Source organism: Macaca fascicularis, chromosome 8, assembly GCF_037993035.2.
Source record: "Macaca fascicularis isolate 582-1 chromosome 8, T2T-MFA8v1.1".
Lineage (NCBI taxonomy): Eukaryota > Metazoa > Chordata > Mammalia > Primates > Cercopithecidae > Macaca > Macaca fascicularis.
In genome coordinates this window covers 16,077,662-16,101,899 of record NC_088382.1, presented here as the reverse complement: position 1 = coordinate 16,101,899, position 24,238 = coordinate 16,077,662, and the positions used below count along the sequence as shown (strand labels likewise).

At 42.5% G+C, this 24,238-nt stretch overlaps 1 protein-coding gene across 13 annotated transcripts in view; it reads left to right on the top strand.

Moving 5' to 3' along the window:
* The window catches only part of DLC1 (DLC1 Rho GTPase activating protein), a 522,133-nt gene that overhangs the window by 453,221 nt on the left and 44,674 nt on the right, over positions 1–24,238 (top strand). For 2 of the 13 annotated variants that reach the window (XM_065518898.1, XM_065518896.1), the window contains exon 1: positions 16,917–17,240. The exons of 9 other annotated variants lie outside the window; for them this stretch is intronic. Coding sequence is in view for 1 of the 4 variants with exons in the window: in XM_065518896.1 (XP_065374968.1) it covers positions 17,204–17,240 (37 nt within the window). In the remaining 3 variants the exon portion in view is untranslated. Of the gene's footprint in view, positions 1–16,916; positions 17,396–24,238 lie in introns of those variants that run through there. 2 more of the 13 variants (XM_074000322.1, XM_065518901.2) reach the window with 1 other exon arrangement.

The following is a 24,238-nucleotide window of genomic DNA, read 5'->3' as shown; positions in this document are numbered from 1 at the left end:
TCAGTTCTACAGTTTACCACCTGTATGACCTTGTTCAAATTCTGCCTAAATTCCTCATCTATAAAATGGTGATATTAATAATCATAAGATTGTTGTGGGGACTAATTAATAGTTGATAACACTGCAAAAGTGCATACATAGCACTGAATGTGTACTATCATTAAGCTTAAAATTCACTGTTGGTGTTTTTACTGGTATTTCATTAAATTGACAGAGTGAGGAAGACTGGCATCTGTAAATGCTGAGTCTTCCCATGTAAACATCATATGTTTCATGTTTTCGGGTCCACTTTCTTCAAACATCGGCCCACAGATCTTTACCCATGTTTTATAAGGATTCACATTCTCCTCTTGTAATTCATCTTCCCCAGATATTTCATCATCATATGGTTCCAATTCCTGTAATTCCTAGTTATTACCTCCCAACTACCCTGTTCCATCTGTAGACATCTCTTATCCAAGACACTTGACTGAGGGCCTTGACTACAACCTGTCCCTAATAGAATGTAGCAAGTTGTATTTCTTTAAAACATCTGAGCTTCACTATTACTTATGAAGGCTCATGCATTTTTAAGGCCAGTATTTTCTCCAGGGAAAAAAGCTCTCTGTTGAAATATTTTTCTGGATGTGAAGTCTGAGTTTGTAGAAAGCATCCTGAGAAATCAGACCCCTCAATAAGATTTTATGCTTGAAGCCTTTATCTGAGTTTTTGTTTCATGCACATTAAACTGTTACTGAAAAGCATGGGTCTTTTAAAGTTCAGGGGGAAAGTGTTTATAAAGATCTAAGACTGAGTTAAAGACAAAACCATAGCCAGAGGCCTGGTTTCCTGCAAAGGAAGAAGTCCCCTCTAATCTGTCATGCTTCTGTCTAAGAGGATATTAAAACCATCGCAGGCTCCTGTGTTTACTGCCAGTCATGTGTCTCACAATCCCTGTCTGTACCAGGGAGTCACATGATAAGGGTTACACACGATGGCTCATCCATAGCTCCTTGTTAAGGGCAATACAGTGAGTAATTAGAGTATTGGCGACAAAGAAAAAAAGAGACAATGAAACCCTTATTATTAGTTACCATCTCCCAATCACTAATGTAATTTGAAGAAAAAAACTACACCTTGAAAGGAATAATTAAGCCAGCTGGGCAAGCCATTGCAATACTTGATTTTAAAAGAAAACACTCATTAAACTTTTTTCTAATTAAAAAAAGGGCATTAAAAATAGATGTAATGTGAGAAGCCACAGGGCCTCCCCAGACCCAACCCACAGTGCTGTCTTTCTTCTCCATTTCTTTTAAGCTGCCTAAGAGGGCTGAAGGACCATATATTCACCCGCACATACACACATATACGCATCCCCAACCACAAAAGACATTCAAGTGGTGTTGGTTTTATGGGCAATACAACACCCTTCAGAGACAAATGGCTGATTTAATACTGGCCCAGAGCTGACAGATCTTGAGAAACGCCTATTATATCCTTGGGAAGATTTCTTTAAACAAAGTATGTGGTTACCAGCAGAATGAAGTCTCAGTTTTGGATTTTGAGGGTAATTCAGTGAGGCAAGTCTTCATCAACCCAGTACAAACAAGAGGCCTGATGCCCTCAGGGGCTGTTCATGGAGCTTTGTTCTCACAATCACCTGTTTTATTCCAGCCTTAGTCAGTGGGGACTGAAGTTTGCTTATAGCTCATTCTTTCTTATGTACAGATGTTCTTCCAACTGCTAGTAAGGCTGGCCAAGTACACAGGTTCTCTTTGCCTTTCTAAAGATATGGGAAATGTCATCAACTATAAAAGAGAACGTGAAAAGTATTAATGTTGGTCATGCTTGGGCAGGAAGAGTGAAGGTGCAGATGGGTCTGGATAGAGCCAGGAAGAAGGACGGTGATCAAATTTTATAGACTGAGATGAGGAATAGACACAGAGAGGGCAAATACTATATGTTTATGACCTAACAATTAGCAGGGGATTGGCTCAATAAAGGGCTAGGGAGCAACAAAAGATGCTGAGTTAAATAGTTTATCTGAGGAAAGACACAGACTGCTTCAGAGCAAGTTCTAGGGGTAGGAAATGAGAAGAATATTGATGCCCAGAATACAATGAGGCAGCAGAGTTCCCCTTTTAAAATTTCAGAGAAATTGAAGAAAAAGAACAGAGCTCATATGTAAACAAGGAGCTAGGAAAAAGAGCTTGATTTGGGGTTGGGGGGTCGGATTTGAACTAGGAAGTACAAATGGAGAAGTTTTGAAAGTTTATTTGAGTTAAGCTCTGTCAAGATAATAGAATTGAGATTCTGCCTTCTGTATTTTGATTCTGCTGAGAGATTTCCAATCAGTATCATAAAAATATCATTGGCCAGGCACAGTGGCTCACACCTGTAATCCCAGCACTTTGGGAGGCCGAGGCAGGCAGATCACGACATCAGGAGATCGAGACCATCCTGGCTAACACGGTGAAACCCCGTCTCTACTAAAAATACAAATTAGCTGGGCATGGTGGTGGGCGCCTGTAGTCCCAGCTACTTGGGAGGCTGAGGCAGGAGAATGGCATGAACCCAGGAGGCAGAGCTTGCAGTGGGCCAAGATCGCACCACTGCACTCCAGCCTGGGTGACAGAGCAAGACTCTATCTCAAAAAAAAAAAAAAAAAAAAAAAATTGTCACCCCATTACTGGCCAGCTAGGTGTTTGCTGTCAAGGAAATGCATAGAAGAATGAGAAGGGAGAGCATAGAGTCCAAGAACTCTAGGTTAGCCTTTTAGAAAGAAAAAAAACAACAAAAACAACCCTCTTAAGCGTGCTGATATTACCAACGAGAAAATGCCAGCATGCCTGCATCCCATTTGTATAAAAGACACACACAGATACACAGGATTTAGTTGGTCAAGTTCTCCCTACAGGCCCTGCATGGCTGTTAGTGGCCAAGAAAGCAAAATGGTATGTGCTCCATGGAATACTATGCAGCCATAAAAACGAACAAAATCCTGTCTCTTGTGGGAACGTGGATGGAGCTGGAGGCTATTATCCTCAGCAAACTAACAGGAACAGAAAATCAAATACTGCATGTTCTCACTTGTAAGTGGGAGCTAAATGATGAGAACTTATGGACACAAAGAAGGGAACAAGAGACAATGAGGTCTACTTGAGGGTGGAGCGTGGGAGGAGGGAGAGGAGCAGAAAAGTTCTCTATTGGGTACTGGACTTAATTCCTGGGTGATGAAATAATCTGTACAACAAACCCCTGTGAATATGAGTTTATGTATGTAACAAGTTTACCTATGTCACCTGTACATGTACCCCAGACCTAAAATTTAAAAAGAAAAAAAAATCAAACGTCTTATCACACACATGCAACACACAGCACAACACAAAACAGTGTATCATTTCTATAGAGAAGGAGAATACAACAATGGTTTGTTGTCAAATCTCAGGTTAGTAATAAATGCCTTTTTTTTTTTTTTTTTTTGAGATGGAGTCTAGCTCTGTTGCCCAGGCTGGAGTGCAGTGGCGCAATCTCCACTCACTACAACCTCTGCCTTCCAGGTTCAAGCGATTCTCCTACCTCAGCCTCTCAAGTAGCTGGAACTACAGGCGCCCGCCACCACGCCCAGCTAATTTTTGTCTTTTCAGTAGAGACGGGGTTTCACCATGTTGGCCAGGATGGTCTCAATTTCTTGACCTCATGGTCCGCCTGCGTCGGCCTCCCAAAGTGCTGGGATTACAAGCGTGAGCCACCACGCCCACCCAATAAATGCTTCTATGTGGCTAGCCGAAAAAACAAACAAAAATAAAAACAAAAGAAAAAAGTGTGTTGTACCTTGAGATCCCACACTCTCAAGCACAGAGCATGCTGGTCCTGGTTGGAGTAGAACTGTTTCATTATACACTTAAATTCCAGATAAGAGTGCCTGCCTGCTCCAGAACTGTGAAATATGCAGATTCACATTGTCAGTATCAGTCACAGATCTGAAAATCAGTATGAAAGAACTTCCTTTTCCAATTTTCAGATTTGAAACGAGTGAGAGAAGGAACACAAGCTACTGGGATAGAAGAATGTGGTCCCAATGCTGTTAGTACAGAGAAATACTCAATTCACTTGAAAGGGGGAAAAAGAAATCCACACACACTAATTTACGGAAGTTCACTGGTGCTTCATTCATCATTCTTCAGTTTTCTAGTGGAGATTTATTTAGGTCAGAGTTTTGGGTGAGATCCCTCACTCCCCCAGGAGACTGGCAGTATTATTTAGAAACTAGATTCTAAGGAAGAATCAAAATGATACAACTGATAGATTCAGTCTGTAATAGCCTAGCAAGGAAAAAGAATATTTTTTTGTTACTGATGAATGGTTCCTAGATACAGTTAGACAAACCAGTGCAAATGAAGAAAAATATATATAAATTGTGAGCTGACTGATTTCATTTTCAACACGGTTTAGAGAAGCTTTTGTCTTCTACTTGCCTAAATTTAGATTGATCATCCCAGAGAGATTTAAAATTTATATTACATTAATCAGCATTCCTTCATTCTTCCTAAATGCCATGCAGATGTCAAAGCATTATTTAGAAACAAAGCTATATTCGGGTCCAGTCAAGTCAACACTAACCAGAAATGTCCTTTGGTTTCTAGATTAAATTTCCTGGTTTGCTTTTCCCTGTGACTTTCTGTGCTGAAGAATATTATAAACCTTCCCATAACTCTATCTTGGACTTTATTCTCTCAACTTTAAGCATTCCAATAGCAGAAGCAATAGTAATGATGTCAACTTTTTAAAAACACAGAACTGAAATAAATATGGAAGCCCCCGTCTTAGATGCCATATAATAAGAATAAAGTTGATATTAACACTGGAAAGTAGATATTCCTTTACAGATCAAATTACTATGACTACTGTTATTATTATTAATAATACTAATATTATTTGGCTTTGATAATACAAAGAAGACAATAAGGCCAATTTGGTGATTATTTCTAATAACTTACAAATTTAGATATTAAAAAGTTACTACTTTCAGTATCACTAGTTTGCTAGTTATAGAACTTTGCAATACTACTACAATAGAGGGTAACCAGTATTGATTAAAAAAACAAAGTCCTTTTAAAACATAAGTAAAACAGCAGTGTGATATAACTACAACTATTACATATTATGGTGTATTTTTCTTTTTTTTTTTTTTTGAGACAGAGTCTCACTCTGTTGCCCAGGCTGGACTTCAATGGCACAATCTAGTCTCACTTCAACCTCCACCCCCGGGTTCAAGTGATTCTCCTGCCTCAGCCTCCCGAGTAGCTGGGACTACAGGGGCACACCACCATGTCTGGCTAAGTTTTTCGGGTTTTTGGTAGAGACGATGTTTCACTATGTTGGCCAGGCTGGTCTCGATCTACCTCGTGACCCACCCACCTCAGCCTCCCAAAGTGCTGGGATTACAGGTATGAGCCACAGCGCCCGGCCCTACAGTGTATTTTAAGAGACTATGACATATACATTATGAGGCACAACAATACAACAGCCATTAACCCATCATGCAATGAAGAACTAGAATATTCTTTCCTGTTAAAGTTACGCTAGTGCTCTTCCCTAACCAGTTTCCTTGGCTTGCCCCAGAAGAAATCATAATCCTGAACATTGATCTTATATTCCCTTCATATTTTCTTAAATTCAAAATTATGTAAGCTCTTTATTTTTAATTTTTATATTTCATTCAACATTGTTTCAAAGATTTATCCATGTTGTCGCATGTAGCTATGGCTCATTTATTTTCACTGCTGTGTAATATTCCACTGTGAAAATATACAATTTTTAAAGATCCATTCTCCAGGTCATGGACATGTGGATTATTTCCAGTTTTTCCTAATGCTGCTGCAGATATTCTTAGTTGTTTGGAGTTTCTCTAAAGTAAGAGTTTCTCTAGTACATCCCTTAGAGTAGAATTGCTAGATCGTACCATAGTCAGTGTTTAGCTTTAATGTGAATGTAAAATTGTTTTCTTAAGAAGTTGTAATAATACACCTTTCTATCAGAAATATACATGAGTTCTCATCATTGAGAACTTAGCATTTTAAAGTATAAACTTAGTATACGTTTATTCACTGTATGTTTTCTATGCCCGGTCATATATTTTGTCCAATTTTATTTATGTTCTTTTACTTTTAAATCTTTGTTTTGCTTTGAGTTTACTCTTTTGTGCTCTTTCTGAACTGGGTGCTTAGTTTTTAGCCTTCTTCTTTGCTAATATAAGCAATTAAGCTTATGCATTTCATCAGATATTGGCTCTGCTCTCTCTCATAAGTTTAAATAGGTACTACTTTCACCATCATTCAGAATTTTAAAATTTTCAATATGATTTCTCCCCAATTCATGAGATATTTAGCACTTTTCAAATTATAAATGAAAGTATTTATAACTTATAAATACTTTTGTTTTTGATTTCTAATTTATTGTATTTGGGTCAAAGAATGTGGCTGTTCTAATTATCTGTTGCTGCATAATCTTCAAGGCAATGACTTAAAACAATAGCAATCAGTTATTTTGCTCATGGATATGAGTTTTTACTGGACACAGCTAGGCAGTTCTTCCTTAGGGGTCTGTATTAGTCAAGGTTCTCCAGAAAAACAGAACCAGTAGGATAGATAAATAAATAGATGAGAGAGAATTTATTTTTATTTATTTATTTTTAATTATTTTTTTGAGACAGAGCCTTGCTCTGTTGCCCAGGCTGGAGTGCAGTGGTGTGATCTCGGCTCACTGCAAGCTCTGCCTCCCAGGTTCACACCATTCTCCTGCCTTAGCCTCCCGAGTAGCTGGGACTACAGGCACCTGCCACCACGCCCAGCTAATTTTATTTTTAGCAGAGAGGGTGTTTCACCATGTTAGCCAGGATGGTCTCGATCTGCTGACCTCGTGATCCGCCCGCCTCGGCCTCCCAAACTGCTGGGATAACAGCCATGAGCCACTGTGCCCGGCCCGAGAGAGAATTTATTATGGGAATTGTCTCACATGATTACGGAGGCTCAGAAGTCCCATAATACACCATCTGCAAGCTGGAGAACCAAGGAAGCTGATAGCATGGCTCAGTTCAAGTCCAAAGCCTCGGAATCAGGGAATCTGACAGTGGTAACTGTCAGTCTGAGGTTGAAGGCCTAAGATGCTGCAAGGGCACTGGTGCAAGTCTGAAAGCCAGAGGACCTGGAGTTCCGATGTCCAAGGGCATGACAAGATGGTGTCCCAGCCCCAGAAGAGAGCAAATTTGCTTTCCTCTGCCTTTTGTTCTGTCTGGGCACTCAACGAATTGGACAGTGCCTGTCCAAATTGGGTGAGAGATCTTTCTTACTCAGTCCACTGATTCAACTGTAAGTCTCCTCCAGAACTACCCTCATCGATACACTCAGAAATGATACTTTGCCAGATATCTGTTCAGCCCTTTACCCAGTCAAGTTGCCACCTAAAACTAACCATCACAGGGTCTCTCTGGCGGCTGCAGTCAGATGTTAGCTGGGGTCAGGGTCTCTCGAAGGCTTCTCCATTCACATGTGCCTGGCCAGGGAAAACTCAAACAGCTCTGGGCTGGAACACCTTAGCATGTCTACGTCTCTCTCGCTCTCGGCTTTTCATTTGGTCTTTCAACATCAGGGCCTCAGGGCAACCAAACTTCTTACATGGTAGCCGAAGACTCCAGAATGATGATCCCAAGAAAAAGTCACTGAGGCTGGGTGTGGTGGCTCAGGCCTGTAATCCCAGCACTTTGAGAGGCTAAAGTGAGGGGACAGCAACTTAGGAAAAAAAAAAAAAAAATCAGCCAGGGTGATGGTGCACACCTGTAATTCTAGCTACTTGGGAGGCTGAGGTGGAAGGATCACTCGAGCCCAGCAGTACAAGGCTGCAGTGAACCACGATCACACCTTTGCGCTTCACCTTAGGCAACAGAGCGAGAACCTGTCTCAAAAAGAAAAACTCACTGAAGTTATATGACCTTGTCTAACCTATCTAGGAAGTAACACAAAATCACGTAAGCCATATTTTGTTTACTAAAGGTCAAAAAGGACAGCCTGGGTTCAGGGGAAGGGGACATTGACTCCACCTTTTGATGAAAGGGTTGCCAGAGATTTTCTGCGCGTGGTTTCAAACCACAACAGTGGTCAATATGATACCACCTCTTTGAAATTTGCTGAGATTTGATTGATGGTTTAGTATATGGTCAGTGCTTTTGTTTTCTGTTTTTAATATCAGTAACTTTGAAAATGTGTATGTTCTAACTGATATCTATACATGATCATTAAAAATGTTTTTATTGGACTTTGTCTGCACCCACCAGTATGATATTGGTTAGTTTTTCCCTCTAATTCTGTCTTTTTTGAGATGGAGTTTCACTCTTGTTGCCCAGGCTGGAGTGCAATGGCACAATCCTGGCTCACGCAACCTCCAGTGTTCAAGCGATTCCCCTGCCTCAGCCTCCAGAGTAGCTGGGATTACAGGAATGTGCCACCATGCCCACCTAATTTTGTATTCTTAGTAGAGACAGACTTTCTCCATGTTGGTCAGGCTGGTCTCAAACTCCCAACCTCAGGTGACCCACGTGCCTCGGCCTCCCAAAGTGCTGGGATTACAGGCGTTAGCCACCTTGCCCGGCCTGCCAGTTTTCCTCTGTATATTTTGAGGTTTTGTTAGGGGCACATGGGTTCAGAATAGCTTTTCTTCCCTATTTTAGTTAAATAAACTTTTTAGTGCTGTATAATAACCCTCTTTACCACTTAAAGTCTTTTTTGAATTAAAAACTTTTATTTCTTATAAATTTGTAGTTATCCTAATTTTCCTTTTATTTTTAACCTTCTTATATCATAATGTTATGATGTAGCCCAAGTAAACACTATATAGCTAGATTTTTATTTTCATTATTAGAGATTCAGATATCTGGAGAACTCGGTTATGAAATTTAGCAGACTTTTCTAATCCTTTGTGTTGTTTTCGACTTAATATATTTATTTTGTTAACCCTCTAAAAGATGAAAACAACCAGTAGAGAAATAGCTATTTGTTCAGCAACAGAAAATCTGTATAACAGAGATCAGATCTAATCCTTTCTCTACTGATAAATCCTCAAATATTAGTCTTTCACAGCTCGTAAGTTGTATTAGTCTGTTCTTCACACTGCTATAAAGAAATACCCAAGACTGGGTAATTTATAAAGGAAAGAGGTTTAATTGACTTACAGTTCTCCGCAGCTAAGGAACGCTCAGGAAACTTACAATCGTGGCGGAAGGTGAAGCAGAAGCAAGTAACTTCTTCACATGGTGGCAGGAGGAAGTGTGTGTGTATGTATGAGTATAGGAAAAGCTACCATTTATAAAACCATCAGATCTCGTGAGAATTCACTCATTATCACGAGAAAGCACGGAGAAACCACCCCCCCTGTAATCCAATCATTTCCCAGTAGATGCCTCCCTAAATACATGGGGATTATAATTCAAGATAAGATTTGGGTGGGGACACAAAATCTAACCATATCATAAGACTTGTTGCTGGGTCTATTTTTAAAAATGTGTAATTCGTTGCCTTGCAGTTCCTCAAAGTGCAGCTTAATTCAACTGAATCAATAAGAGATAATTGAGTTAGTTACACATGAAAAGCCTATCTTGGAAGATAGAGGGCAGCTCCATTCTCCTGCTGACTATTCAAGTAAGTTAATGATCTGGAGCTGTGTAGGGGTTTCCAGAAATAGCTCTATAATGGCCATCATGCTGTAGTTAGCAGCAAAGAAAGGGAACTGTGTTTTATTTTCCAGGCAATTGCCCAAACCCACCCTGTAGCATCTTTATTTTAGGACCAATCCACCAGAAAGAAAGAGCAACATACGTTTCAAATGAGCACAAAACATCTCCTTAGTGGAAACAAACTCATGAGTGAGTCCATTCTTTTTTACTGACAAGGTGAAAGGTTGAAAATAGCCATCTTAGCATTGTACATAGCTCTTGAAAAACTCACAGATGTTCCAGGATTGATTTATTACTATTAATGGATATATATCTGCACACACACATATATTGCACTTATGGAAAATTCAAAAGTCAAAACATTTCTGAAAAACTCAGTGCCCCTAGATCTCTACTAGCTTTTTAGTAGCAGGCTTTTTTTTTTTTTTTTTTTTTTTTTGAGACAGGCTCTTGCACTGTCATCCAGGCTGGAGTGCAATGGCACAATCTCGGCTAATCGCAACCTCTCCCTCCCAGGTTCAAGCGATTCTCCTGCCTCAGCCTCCTGAGTAGCTGGGATTACAGGAATGCACCACCACGCACAGCTAATTTTGTATTTTTACTAGAGATGGGGTTTCTCCATGTTGGTCAGGCTGGTCTTGAACTCCCGACCTCAGGTGATCCACCCACCTCGGCCTCCCAAAGTGCTGGGATTATAGGCGTGAGCCACTGCACCCAGCCGCAGCAGGCTTTTATAAAGGCCTCACTCTAAGCAAGGCGTCTATATGTGATACTAGGAGAGAGAAAAATAAGACAGCTAGAATATTTTTTGAGTACATAATAAAATCTGTAACTAAAAATAAAACCAAAAACCCTATCTAGTAAATGACCTGTTTTGTAAATTACATTTGTATCTCAGCATTTCTGGGGTCAAACCCTATAGGGAAAACTAAGTAAACTCCTAGTTAATAATTGAAAAGAACAAATAAGCTTTAGATTTTGTTTGAAGCTTGTTAATTTTTATCATAAATTAATAAGCTTAAAAGGCACATGACATACCAGTAAAAATATTCTCATAAGAAATGACAAATGGTTAATATCCCTAATGTACGTAATACTTACAGATCAATAAGCAAGGACAAAAATGCTTCATTGAAAAAAAATAAAAAGTTGGCCAGGCACGTGGCTCAACCTGTAATCCCAGCACTTTGGAAGGCAGAGGCAGGCAAATCGCTTGAGCCCAGGAGTTCAAGAACAGCCTGAGCAACATGACGAGAATCCATCTCTACAACTAATACAAACGCTAGCCAGGCATGATGACTCCCATCTGTAGTCCTAGTTACTCCAAAGGCTGAGGTGGGAGGAGCACTTGAGTCCAGGAGTTTGAGGCTGCAGTGAGCTATGGTCACACCGCTGCACTCCAGCCTGGGCAACAGAGCAAGATCGTGTCTTGAAAAATATACAGATAGTTAATAGATATAGATATAAACTTGTTTTTTAAAAAAAGAAAATATTTAACCAGTATAAGCCAGACACAAAGAGGCAACTGTTATATGATTCTGCCTATAAGACATACCTAAAATAGTCAAATTCCTAGGGACAGCAAGTGACATAATGGTTACCAGGGGCTGGGGAAGGGGAGAATGCGGAGTTTATCATTGAGCTTCAATTGGGAATGATGAAAAAGTTCTGGAGATGGATAACGGTGATCGTCACACAATAACGTGAATGCACTGTACTTACTGCTACTAGACTGTACATTTAAAGATGGTTAAAATGTATTATATTATGTACATTTTACCATGCCATTTAAATTAGTTAATTCGAAGGGAAAGTAGCCTAGTTGCTTTTGTGAAATAAAAAGTGATCACAATGTTTTACTTTCCACTTGTTTGATTTTTGTGTAGTCAGGGGACACAGGAAAAGAATCAGAGCAGTCCCTGGTAAAGACCAAATGGATGTTGGGGCTGAGACCCAGCACTTTTGAGTTCATTTTCTGGCAGGGAGGCCTTGAACTGATGGACCACCTGAGACTTTAAATGGAATAGCCTTTAAAAGGAAATCCTACTGTCAATATAGTAAGTATCTCAGGAAAGCATGCTGGTTGATTTATCAAATCAGGACTAAGAATTCAGTACGTTCAAGCCCGCCATGGAGCTCCTTACAGAGCCCTATTAACAGAGTTGTGTCCTCCAAGTGCCCTCTTCATGTTCGTTTTAGTTTTGCCCAATACCCTGCCTTTTTTAGGGTTTAGTAAATACTTGTTGAATGATAAAAGTACTATACTGGGCTGGTTCATAGTTGGGGTTTAAAAGGTTATCCGAAAATTAGACTTAGATCACATTTTCACAGGCACAACAGACTCTCAGACTCTCATTTTTTCTTTTTTTTTGAGACAGGGTCTCACTCTGTGGCCCAGGCTGGAGTGCAGTGGCACAGTCTCGGCTCACTCCAGCCTCAACTACCCGGCTCAAGCAATCCTCCTGCCTCAGCCTCCCAAGTAGCTGGGAACACAGGCACAGCAGCATGCCCAGCTAATTTTTTTTTTTCATGTTTTGCAGAGATGGGGGTCTCCCTATGTTGCCCAGGCTGGTCTCAAACTTGTGGGCTTGTGATTTTCCTGCCTTGGCCTCTCAAAGTGCTGGGATTACAGGCATGAACTACTGTGCCCAGCTTCTCTCTCTTAAAAATATCACTGGGAGACTAAATTAACCTTCCCCATATTTTAAACTTGCATTATTCAAAAGTTGTAGTCAAAAGAAGGTCTGAGTGAACAAGAGACATACTCCAGTTAAAATTAAAAGGGGTGAATTAATTTGCTGCCTAAGTGCTTTATTATTCTCCTCTTTCTTCATCCTACTACACTCCAGCATTTGGGTTTTGACAAATTCTGAAAAGGCTAAATACCAGGTAGGGTAGAGAGTGGGGGTTGGGGGAGAACCCAGACTGGGGTCACTAAAGCTTAAAAATAAATGAATGTTTTAAGGACAATCATTCGATTTCTAACTTAATTACTTTCCTTAATTGAATACCATTTAAAATTATTTTCAAAACTTTCTATTCTTTGTCATATGTTCTTTGAATATTATAAACAAAAATTATCTCCCCAGTAATTTTGCAATGCTGCACTGAACACAAATTATAACATTTTCCAAGTGCAGAGGAGTCTACTATTTCCTCAAGGAGAGAAATCAATTTCCAAAGAGATTGCCTGGCTCATACCACTAGAGCAGAGTGATGTCCAAGCTGAGGAAAGAGCATGACAGGAAGTGAACAGCACAGGTCTTGGTGCCAAATCATTTTTTAAAAATCTGCCACTGAGAACAAGTAAGTAACAACACCTCATATAACTTGTGATGGGTTTTCATTTTAACTGAAACAGTTTCAGAGGACCCTAAGCTGTTGGCACTGAAACAGGCTACATTGAACAGTTAATTCCTGCCTCTTAGTTTAGCATTTCAAACCAAAATCTCACTTAATGCAGATCAGCTGAAAAATCCCTTCTACCATCATCTGCCTATGACAGAGACAGATGAAACCTTGGGTGATGACTTGAAGGTTAAATGAAGAGGAAGGACACTGTGGGGCCTGGGGCCCCTCAGAGGTAAAGCACCACTGTTTGTTGACACTCTGCATGATTTTTTCACTCTTTCCTTCCCCTGCTTGTAAAAGTTCCTCAGATTCACAAAGGGTAATTCCAAGGTCTCATTTTGTTTTAATCTTCTCCTGGATGATGATTTAAATAGGAATTTCATGTTTTAGTTCTAATAATAGTGGCCAACATTAATAAGTGGTTAATATGTATTAAGCACTTATGTATATTATTTTATTCAAGCCTCATAAACCCCCATGAGGTATGCACCATAACAGCCTTCTTTTTTAAAGGTGAAACTGAAGTTTTGAGAGGCTAAATAACATATTCAACTTCACAGCCATCAAAAAAAAAAAAAGAAAGAAAAGAAAAGAAATAGACCAGGTGCGGTGGCTCACGCCTGTAATCCCAGCACTTTGGGAGGCCAAGACTGGTGGACTGCTTGAGCCCAAGAGTTCAAGACCAGCCTGGGCAACATGGCAAAACTCTGTCTCTACAGAAAAATACAAAAATTAGCCAGACGTGGTGGCACACACCTGTAGTCCCAGCTACTTGGGAGGCTAAGGTGGGAGGATCGCTTGAGCCTGGGATCCTCTTGTCCTGAGTGGGATGCACAGACTTTCGGCTGCAGTGATCTGAGATTTCTCCACTGCACTCCAGCCTGGGCAACAAAGTGAGACTATCTCAAAAACAAGAATGAAATCATGTCCTTTGCAGCAACATGGATGCAGCTGGAGGCCATTATGCTAACTATATTAACACAGGAACAGGAAACCAAATACTACATGTTCTCACTTATAAGTGGGAGCTAAACACCGAGTACTCATGGACATAAAGATGGCAACAATAGACACCAGGAACTACTAGAGTGGGGAAAGAGGGAGGAAGGGGAGAAAGAGCTGAAAAACTATTAGCTACTATGCTTAGTACCTGGATGACTAGACCAATCATACCCCAAACCTCAGCATCATGCAATGTATCTGCTCATGTACCCCCTGAATCTAAAATAAAAGTTTAAATTATAACATAAACCAATAATATATTAATCATAAAGCTAGTAAGTGGCCTGCTCTAAAAGTCCTGCTTTCAACCACTATTCTCTTAAGCGTAGCAGCTTTCAAAATGTAGCATGTCCATTTCTAATAAGAGTGGAATTAAAGCTATAAAAATCGGGGCTTGGCCCTTGTCATAGGATGTGTAAATAGACCAAAGATTGGAAGAGGATGAGATTCGGGGAAGGTCAAATGCAAACCAACGCATCACCAAGAGAAAGGATTTTGGAGCTATTATTAGTAGTATTATACAATGAGCAAACTATCTCCAGAGAGATGTAATGAAATTAGAAAAGATCCAGGGACAGCGGCATCAATAATCAAGGAGAGAGAAATGGGGCTTGAAGAAGAAGAAAAGTCTAGCCTGTTTTATTCTGGAAAGACGAATGCTAAGTGAAATTAAAAAGACTCCTGGCAACATAATTAAATTAGAATACAACTTTAACCAGCAAATAAAAAAACATTAAGAACTCATTCTGAGAATTGGTGTATTTGGAGGGGAGATATTTAGAATATCTGTATTTTTAAGGTTTGAATTTTTAATAAATAAGATAAATTAGTATGTTTTGAAGGTGCACTCTTATTTTTTAAGTTTGAATATTACACTGCAGCCTGAGCGATCTTTTCAAATTGCAAATCCAATCACGGGATGCTTTCTTCCATTAAAATGGCTTCTCGCGGTTTATCACTGCTAAGGTCTTTCCTTAACATAGTCACGCAGGGCACTGAAAGTTGTTGCTTTTACTTTCCTGGCCTCCCGTGGAATCACACTCCCCCTTGCCGGTGGTGGGCTCTTGGGCAACTCCTCCGGCTCCCATACTCCTGAAGGCAACTGCATCATCTGGGCCAGGTCAGATCTCCATTTCCTGGGCCCTCACAGCACGGCTTTTTCATACACCCCTGTTGCTTCCCCCCACCAGACTGTAGCCCTTGCACCATCAGCAGTTACATTGTAAGTAGGTAAAAAGCCTGGAAATATCTGTTGAACGGAGGAGTCCCATATCCTTTAGAGCTGAATTCTGGTTTAGGTAAATTAGGGAGCCAGTAGTGGAGTTAGCCTATTTATTTATTTTTGTAGAGATGGAGTCTTGCGACATTACCAAGGCTGGTCTCAAGCTCCTGGGATCAAATAGCCCTTCCACCTCGGTTCCCAAAGCGCTGGGATTACAGGTGTGAGCCACTGCATTCACCCAGCATTTTTATTTTGTTTTATCAACATTTATGAGGGAAAGGGTAGAAGAGTCTTGTGTATGTAAACTAAGATATGGCTATGAAACCAATACGTTTTACACTATAAGAGACTAATTTCTCCTATTTGTATTTGCCCCATTTAAAAACAAATTGTGCCCTTCCCCAGTTCCAATATTACCTCCCTGCTTTATGTATCTCCATCAAACATACTCTATATATCTCATTTATTTTGTTCGCTGTGCATCTTTCCTGCGAGAAAGTAACCTCCGGGAGGGAAGGGATATTTGTCTCTTTTGCTCACTTCTGTATCTCCCAGCCTACATCTGTGTTTGGCACATAGTAAATGCTCTTTCTGTATTTGCTGAATGAATGAGTTGAGTTCAGTAGTCTTCCTTGCCCAGAGATAGCAGGCAAAAAGCATCAATTAACCCCGAAGTAAATTTTAATGGAATCCCTTTCTGAATTTTTTAAGACTCTTACTGCAACTGCATTTAGCTGTGATCTCTTAACATCAGGCTTCCTAATACATCAGGGGGTCCTCAAACTACAGGCCATCAGAATCATCGGAGAGCTTGTAAAAGTTGCAGATTCTCACCATCAAAGATTAGAATTCTGCAGACAGGCGCCAGCCAAGGACAGTTCCAGGAGTTGCATTCGGATTGTGGCCCAAGGGCCAGTTTGAGAAACACGGGCTGTGACCCCCAGCACGTGCGAGTAAAAGCTCAATTCCTCTAAGGCGGTATTTATCACCTACATTCGCTCAGTACCCACGCGGGTTTTAGCAATAAATAACCAACGTCCAAGGGACAGGTACTCTTCACGCGTTTTTACAGATCTGGAAACACTGCCACTTTCCCTTCCTCTCCGCTTCCCCTCGGTTCTCGCAAATTTACGCGGTTGCCGCTAGGATAAAAGACAGGTAAAAAGTGCGCAAAGCTACCAAGAAAAAGAAGGAAAGCGCAAGGCACACTAGGGTCCAGCCCAGACACCTCCGCCAAGTAAATGCCTCGTGACCTTTGCCTTTGCACCCGGGGCCAATAGTTGGCGACTTTTAGGCGCTTCCCGCTGGCAACGTGGAGGCCCGTGGGGGAAAACATTCCAGCCTTGGGCGGAGGAGGCGAGGGTTGGGATAGGGGGGCGGGACCGAGGGGCGGGGCCTTGGCGGGGCGGGGCTAAATGGCGGCCTGAGGCTGCGGCCGCGGGGAAGAGACTCGGGGCGGGGCGGAGCCTGACAGTGGGGCGGGGCCAGAGAGCAGCCCGTCGCCAAGGCCCGCCACCCAGACTCCTGGGAGGAGGCGATGCCGCCGGGTCTGGCCCCGCCCCTCGGGGGGTGGGCACAGCGGGAGGGCGCGGCCGGCGGGGCGCGCTGGAGACAGTTCGCTCCGGCTGCCCGAGCGAGGGCGCTTCGCTCCTAGCCAGGACATGGCCGCACCTCTCCACAGCAGGATCCCCGGCTCACGGGCTTCTCGCCCAACTCCCTGAGCGCTCCCTCTTTTCGATCTTTAGAGAACACCTCGTTCTTTCTGGGTCCGTGGCGAGGGGCAGGGAGCGGCGAGCAAGGATGCGCTGAGGACCGCGAGGGCGCGGGTCCCGGGTGCCGCCGTGGGTCCCGACGCGGGAGCCGAGCCGCCTCGGCCTGCCTCGACTTCCCCACTGCGCTTCCGCCGCCGCCCGCCGCGCTTGATGTGCAGAGAGAAGCCGGACACCATGATCCTAACACGTAAGCTGGACTTGCGCCTTGCCGTCGGGCCGGCCGCGGGAGCCGGCTGCGGAGGGGACCTACCGCGAGAAAGTGTCACCCCGCCTTGTCAAGTCGGTGCTTGTTGTTCTGTGCTCTTGAAACGCTTTCTGCGGAGTCTCCGGAGTTTCTTGAAGGTGGTGTGGGGATAGCAGGACTCGCAGTTTGGGGAGGGAGTTTGAATTTTGGAGGAGTGACCCTTGATTACCTTTTGCCTGGGGACCGCGGGTCAGCGCGCCAGGCGGGCTCTGGATCGGCCGCAACCTATGAAGGGAAGCCCTGGTTCACTTTCTTCCTTGAGCCGGGTGGGGGCTCGCGGCTCTGGCTCGTGGGGCGCGGCGACACCGCCTTCTACCGTCCTTTCCTTTGGGGACGACTGCTCTGCGCTCCTACTCACTTTCTGTCATTCACCAGGCTAGTCCAAAATCAGCGTGAACTCCTGGAGGGTTTACTGTTTGGGAACGTTTTAGACCCTAGTGGCACTTGAAAAAAAAAATTTTTTTTTTTTTTCATCACTGCTTGAAAGTCAGTTCACCAAAAACTTGTTTTCCTTTTCAACCATTTTGGGGTCAGATACTTTATACGCTGGGAATTAACTCAGACCTGGCCAGGGAAGTCTCGGTTTGGTAGCCGCGGGTACCAGGAGAGTGTTGGGGTAGTTTAGCAAGCCCCGTGGCTTGCAAAAGGGGTTCTTCCTAGGAAAAAAAAAAGAACAATACAGTGGGTTTCCCCTCCCTTCCCCCGAGAACGGTCGCTGAATCGTGTCCCTGAAATGCCCCCTTGGAGATACCCACGCCCTTGACCCCGACAAGAAGCCCGAGGAGCGAGTTCCTGGGCCGGAGAGAGGAAGGAAGCTCGCCTCCCGACTCGACTATTTTCGTAACGAGGCGACAGCTTCTTGGAAGCCTGCCCCACTCCATGTCCCTGTCCCCACCTCCAGAGTCCTGGGCCGAGCCTTTGATCCCTCCGAAGGAGGTGCACCCCTCCTCTCCACAGCGAAGCGACCCTGCTGCATGTAGTTTTCTGCGTCCGCGAGCGTCCTTCAGCGCACAGCCCCTGGGGCGAGGAAAGTGAGAGGGGACACCGGGTCAGGCTGGTGGGGTCTGATCCTGATCAGCAGCCTGCTAGCTGGGCGAACCTGAGCAGTGACAGGATCTCACTGTGCCTCCTTCATCTGCAGCAAAGGGGTGATAACTGTATTACCTCCGCGCGGGGAGGTTGTGAGGATCAAATGAGCTCATTCAAGTAAAGTGATTAGCAGGGTGCCTGTTCCCGATGTTCAATAAATACCCAATGTGTGCTTATCACTGCGGAAGGAAACCCCTGCTTGCAGTCATTAATCTGCATTTAAAGAAGGCTTCGTCCCACTCCCCACCTTTCCCCATCCTCAGTCTTGTTTTGAGCGAGTCTTTTTACTCCCAATATGGGTGAACAAATGGGTTCATTCTTAGGATTCAGAGGTTGTTTCGGCGATTATTGGTGAGATAGAAGAATGCAGCCTAGGCCGGTGGCATTGATGATGTATTTGGGAAAAAAAATACAGCTTGGGAGAAGGCAGACTACTGAGTCTCAGATTACATTTTTTTTTCTCCAAAATTCTGTTTGCTGAAGGAATGAGGGAAAATTAATAGTTCAGCAGATTGCAGCCCTCTGAATGTAAATCTATCAGCAGCTCCAAGAGGTTGACTAATTCGCCATCCATCTGGACTAGAGACTGGTCCTCGGTAGAGATAATTTGCAGACCGTAAGTGTGGAATTAATGGAGGTGCCATCTTGGCTTGCAGACGGCAGCAGATGGTCAGAGGAGTGTCCTGTAAGGCAGCAGCCCCTCTAATGGAAGAACTAAAGTCCTGGGGAACCAGTGTCAAATGGTTAGCAGATGTGTGCACAAAAGTTATTTTGAGACATTTTCTGAGAAAATGTTGGCGATTGCATGTATTCACTTTTATTGTGGCATGCCAGATTTACAGAGTGGCCGATGCATACTGAGTGCAGATGCATACTTTTTGCATTAGCACTACTGTTCAGAGTTTAAAATGAAGCACAGCAGACTGAGTTTCTCTCCTGGCTGTTTTGAAAAGTTTGCTTTTGACAAATACTTATTTTAATTCACGCAGAGTAACACCAGACACCAAACAGCCTGGAAGTTCAAAAAGGGGACCGGAGGATAAATAGTTTCCAACTTAAATCTTTCCCTGGAGTGGGTGAGAAAAGTGGTTTTGGTGACTTGTGTCATAACTTCCCAATTGCAGATTTCAGAGAAACACCACTCATTCCTTGAACAGTGAATAGTTGAGCAATTAACTATTGCTAACTATGAAGGCAGTGTTTCAAATGTTAATGCACTGGAAAGACTGAAGGATTTTCTTAGGGCTCTGGAGTAAAGGTGAAAGGCAGGTTACCCTTCAACCTAAAGCCTTTGTTTGCTTGTTTTTTTGTTATTCTGTACTGCAGTTCAGAGAGCAGACTAAGCAAAGTTTAAGAGCATTTTTTACATTAAAAGAGGTGTGTGGGTGCTTCTGGAAAATATACCAGACTAGTAGAAAGACATGTTGTGATTCAACAAGCTATTACTGTGAAGTGAGTTTAAAAATGTATATAGTACTTAAACTCTTATTTGTAGAACTATTACGGGACTTAAAGGGGATATGGGAGGCCCCAGTTGAGATGCCTTCCAATCAGAGGCTTGGTGAGATTCCAAGAGGTGGTTTCAAATACAGAAATAAGTACTTGGGTTTCCCTTGGTGTCCCCATGGAGATTTTAAGCCATGACGCAATGTTTAAATCATAGTGGTATTTTTATGACTTAAGCCAGTAAATATGCAATTTGAAAATATTCAGGGAAGGGTGATTTGGTCCAGAAGAATGGGGATATCCAGAGTACAGTGGGTGAAATGGATCGGACTTTTTGGAAGAGAGCCTTGTGCTGGACAGGATGGTCCAGCATTGTCAACACAAGTTTCTCACGCTTCACTCTCCTTCCTAGCAACAGGAAGACGGAAATGAGGCCATGCAAAAATAAAAGACCCTGAAAGGCTCCAGACAATACTTGATCCACCCTACCATTCACCCTGTACAGCCAGAAGACTTTTACAAAAGTAAAAATAACTTCAGATGTTTCCCCTTCCTCCCTGGCTATTGCCAAATCATTAAAGACCAAATTCTCAGTGCTTCGCAACATCATAGCAAAACCTGGCCCCATGGTGTGACTGGCATCCAGACCCACATCATGCCAAGCCTGTTCTTGAGATTATAAAGAGGACCTGGGGAGAAAGGTGATTTTCATTTGTAATGTTTGCACAGTCCAATGATTTGAATTACATGAGTTGGGATCTAGTGGGAGAGAACTAATTCCTTTAACGTGTAGACTAAGTTGTATCCTCTGACTTTTCTCAGAATGCTCATTTTATCAGGATCTGCCCCTAAAATTCTTAGTTTGGAGTTCTGGGGCAATAAGGCAAAGGAATAATCTGTACATCATTCAAGACACTAAAAAATGAATTCTTCATGTTGTAGTCAGGGTGAACTAACGCCCAACCACAGAGTGTAACTATCCAGTGTGTCCTAGAAAGCACAATTCCAAGACCCTCTTTTCCATGGCTGTGAAATTAGAAGGAACATGCTTTTCTGGAGCACTTTCACAACTGTCTCTATTTCCTACTCTGTGGCCTTTGCATATGGATGAATGCAGAGGGAGGTGAGTGCTGTTCCTCTTTGAAGGAAGACAGTGCTGCAGGGTTGAAGTATGTTTTATAGGACTGGGTTACTGCATGGAGTGAGCGCCATCCATAGTGTTTTCTTTCAATCTCAATAGTTAGAGATCCAGTTAATGTAAAAGGGTTTAGATTCCCAGCTGAGAAGGGCTCCTTCCATCCTCTGGCCCTTTTCCTTCTGTGGGACCCTGTGTTATTGTTAGGGATTACCATGATCACTGATAAGAACTGCAGAGTCCTCCTGGGGGCCCTCTAATTAGGTCTACTCTGTCGTAAGGTTTTGTTCACTAGACATTTCTGCCTTGCCATCATAATTAACGGAGAACAAGAGGAAAGCCCTCACATTTAGCCTATAAACTTTCATAGTGTCACCCAAGCAGCAATCCGACTTCTCTGGTCTGGCCCTTATAGAGCCTTACAGTTACTTTGCAATTTCCTGGGAGGCTTGTGGTGCATAGGTAGGGAGCTATAATGTTAGAGTCCAGGAATGACAAATTTTTTGTGAGTCCCCTCCATGGAAGGGAGTCTAGTGAGAGGAGACTTGGGGCTCTGTCTTTAACATTTGGGGGACTGTTCTGGGATACCATTTTCTAAATCTCTGGCCCGCATTGACTGTACCAAATAATGCTTTCTTCAGTGAAAGTACTTTCCAATATTATTTATAAAGGAGACTTTTCTCCCAAATGTGACTGAAAATATGTGAATGCCTGCCTTTAAGGAAATAAAGTTTGGGGCACCAAAAGGTGAACTATTATATCCTTCTAAAGTGACGCCAAAACACAGTGGAAATCAGTTTCTCTTAATCATTCACCCTTGAGTTTTTTTGGTTGGTTTTTTTTTTTTTTTTTTTTTTTTTTGTGGGAGGGGAGGGGGTGTTCTGCTACTAGACTTACTTTCCTCGTGAAAAGTGTGCTTATTTTCATTTTACATTTCTCTACTTGGTACCTTTTGGTGTCTACCCTGTCCCCCGTTGGGGAAAAATATCAAAAGCTCATTGAAGGCTGAGGTCAGTGAAGCCTGAGTCCTCAGATGCCTTTGGCACCTCCCATCCACATTTTGTTCTCTGCCCTGCCCCACCTTTGAGTGTCCTGTGGAGAGGACTGGAGGTCACTTCCTGAAGCTTGTCAGAAAGGCGCCTTCCTTCTCCTCGCAGGAGTCTCTAAAGGATGTTTAAGGGACAAAAGTTTTCCACACCCTGGGGTTGTAGCATTTCCCAGGCTGGCAGCACTTAGGAAGCCACAGAAGAAGAGACGTCAGCGGTGAAATGGCCTGTGGCCCATGCACCACAGCCACGCGGTGTCCCTCCTCACACTCAAGTGACAAAATAGAGAGAAGATGCTGAAATCCTGAAGTGATCTTTACCTCTCGATTCTGGAGAAACCGTAAACGCATAAGGGATCCAATCTCCATACAATTCTCTTTTTCAAATTGCATAGCACAGAAAGGGCATTTTATATAATGCTTGGACATCTGTAAAAGTCATTTCATGGGAAGTTCCAGAACTTTGCAAAGGCAGCCTGGAAAACCAGTGCCTTTTCCCTACTGAGGGGCAGTTAAGATGCGGAGAGGTTCAGTGACTAGCCCAAGGTCACATGTGAGTTGACTGGAACCTCAGACCCCTGCCGGTCAGCATGTGTAAACAGAATGAGGACAGCAACAAAATGAAGGCCTTAAGTTGTTTATAGGAACCTGAAGCAGAATTTGACCATTAGATTAATTTCTGTTCATTCATTAGTGTTCATTTAGGGGGCTGGGTGTCCCAAGCAATACTGGTGAAAATAAATCCTTAGCTCACCGAGAACACAGCAAATCTTATTTTTTACTTTTTGGCACAAAACTGAGAAAGTCTAATTGAATAGTGTTTCCTCTTTGAGGTTTGACATAGAAATGGCTGGAGGTAGCTTATACTCCTAACCAGTACCTGCCATGTTTTCATTGTCATTGGGCTTTGATAAGGCAACTTGATATTTCTTTTTTTTTTTTTTTTTTTTTTTTGAGACGGATTCTCGCTGTGTCGCCCAGGCTGGAGTGCAGTGGCCGGATCTCAGCTCATTGCAAGCTCCGCCTCCCGGGTTTTTACGCCATTCTCCTGCCTCAGCCTCCCGAGTAGCTGGGACTACAGGCGCCCAACCACCTCGCCCGGCTAGTTTTTTTTTTTGTATTTTTTAGTAGAGACGGGGTTTCACCGTATTAGCCAGGATGGTCTCGAACTCCTGACGTCGTGATCCGCCCGTCTCGGCCTCCCAAAGTGCTGGGATTACAGGCTTGAGCCACCGCGCCCGGCCAATATTTCATTCATTTTCTTTTTTCTGTTAGAATGGACGAAAATATGGGTGAGCAGTTTTTTTAACAGACCTTCCTGCTAACCCCTTTATTTCTAATTTAAGGTTTTTATAGCATTGTAATTTGTACACTATTTTGTTTTCTCCTGTGCTATGGTAGAACTGTAAAGCAAAAGCCAATGTTGGGGGAGATGCCCCTCTTAGAATAAGCTTTGCAAACGTATGTAAAAGAAGAGTTAATTTGTATGCCAACTTTTAATAACAGAGACAGGGTTACTCTAGGTTTGGAACTAGATACTTCGCCTTGAATAGTAAGTTTAAAGAGGGAATGGAGTATATAATCTTAAAACATGTGCTTCATTTTACCAAAAAAAAATGAGACTCAGGAAAATAAGGACCCTTAAAACTGTATCAATTAGTTAGATACTTTTCTTTCTTGAAATTCTTCATCTATATAGTTATCATCTTCAAAGGACTTCGTACTTTATGAGCTATTCCAAATCACTGTTGTTAGTGCGTAGTTTGAAATGTGTAAATATTTGACATAGAATACTGGAAATACGTATACACATGAGTGTGTGTGTGTAAGGATAGATAGATGTGTGTGTCCGTGTCGCAGCGATTTATTTTTATCCTGCCCTAGGTTGAAATGAAATAGATGTGATGATTCAGTATCCATTTCCTTCATAGTTTATTTTGATTTCAGTTTGACCTCTTTTAGCTGGGTAATAAGTGCCAATTTTTGATTAGTTGGGAGATATTTTCTGTTCCTGGAAATAACTGGATCTGCACAAGACTAGAGGGCCTGATAGAGCCATGTCCCTCATGGGCTCAGATTCATCTGGAGCTGTTGCCTTTGCCAGGGAAGAGCACATATTTTGATGTGAGCTACTTGCCTTTTCCTGGTTTATGTGTTAAAAAGAGTGCTTTGCAAACTCTTGTACTACAGGATCCCCAAAGAGGATTTCAGTTGATTTAACTTCTA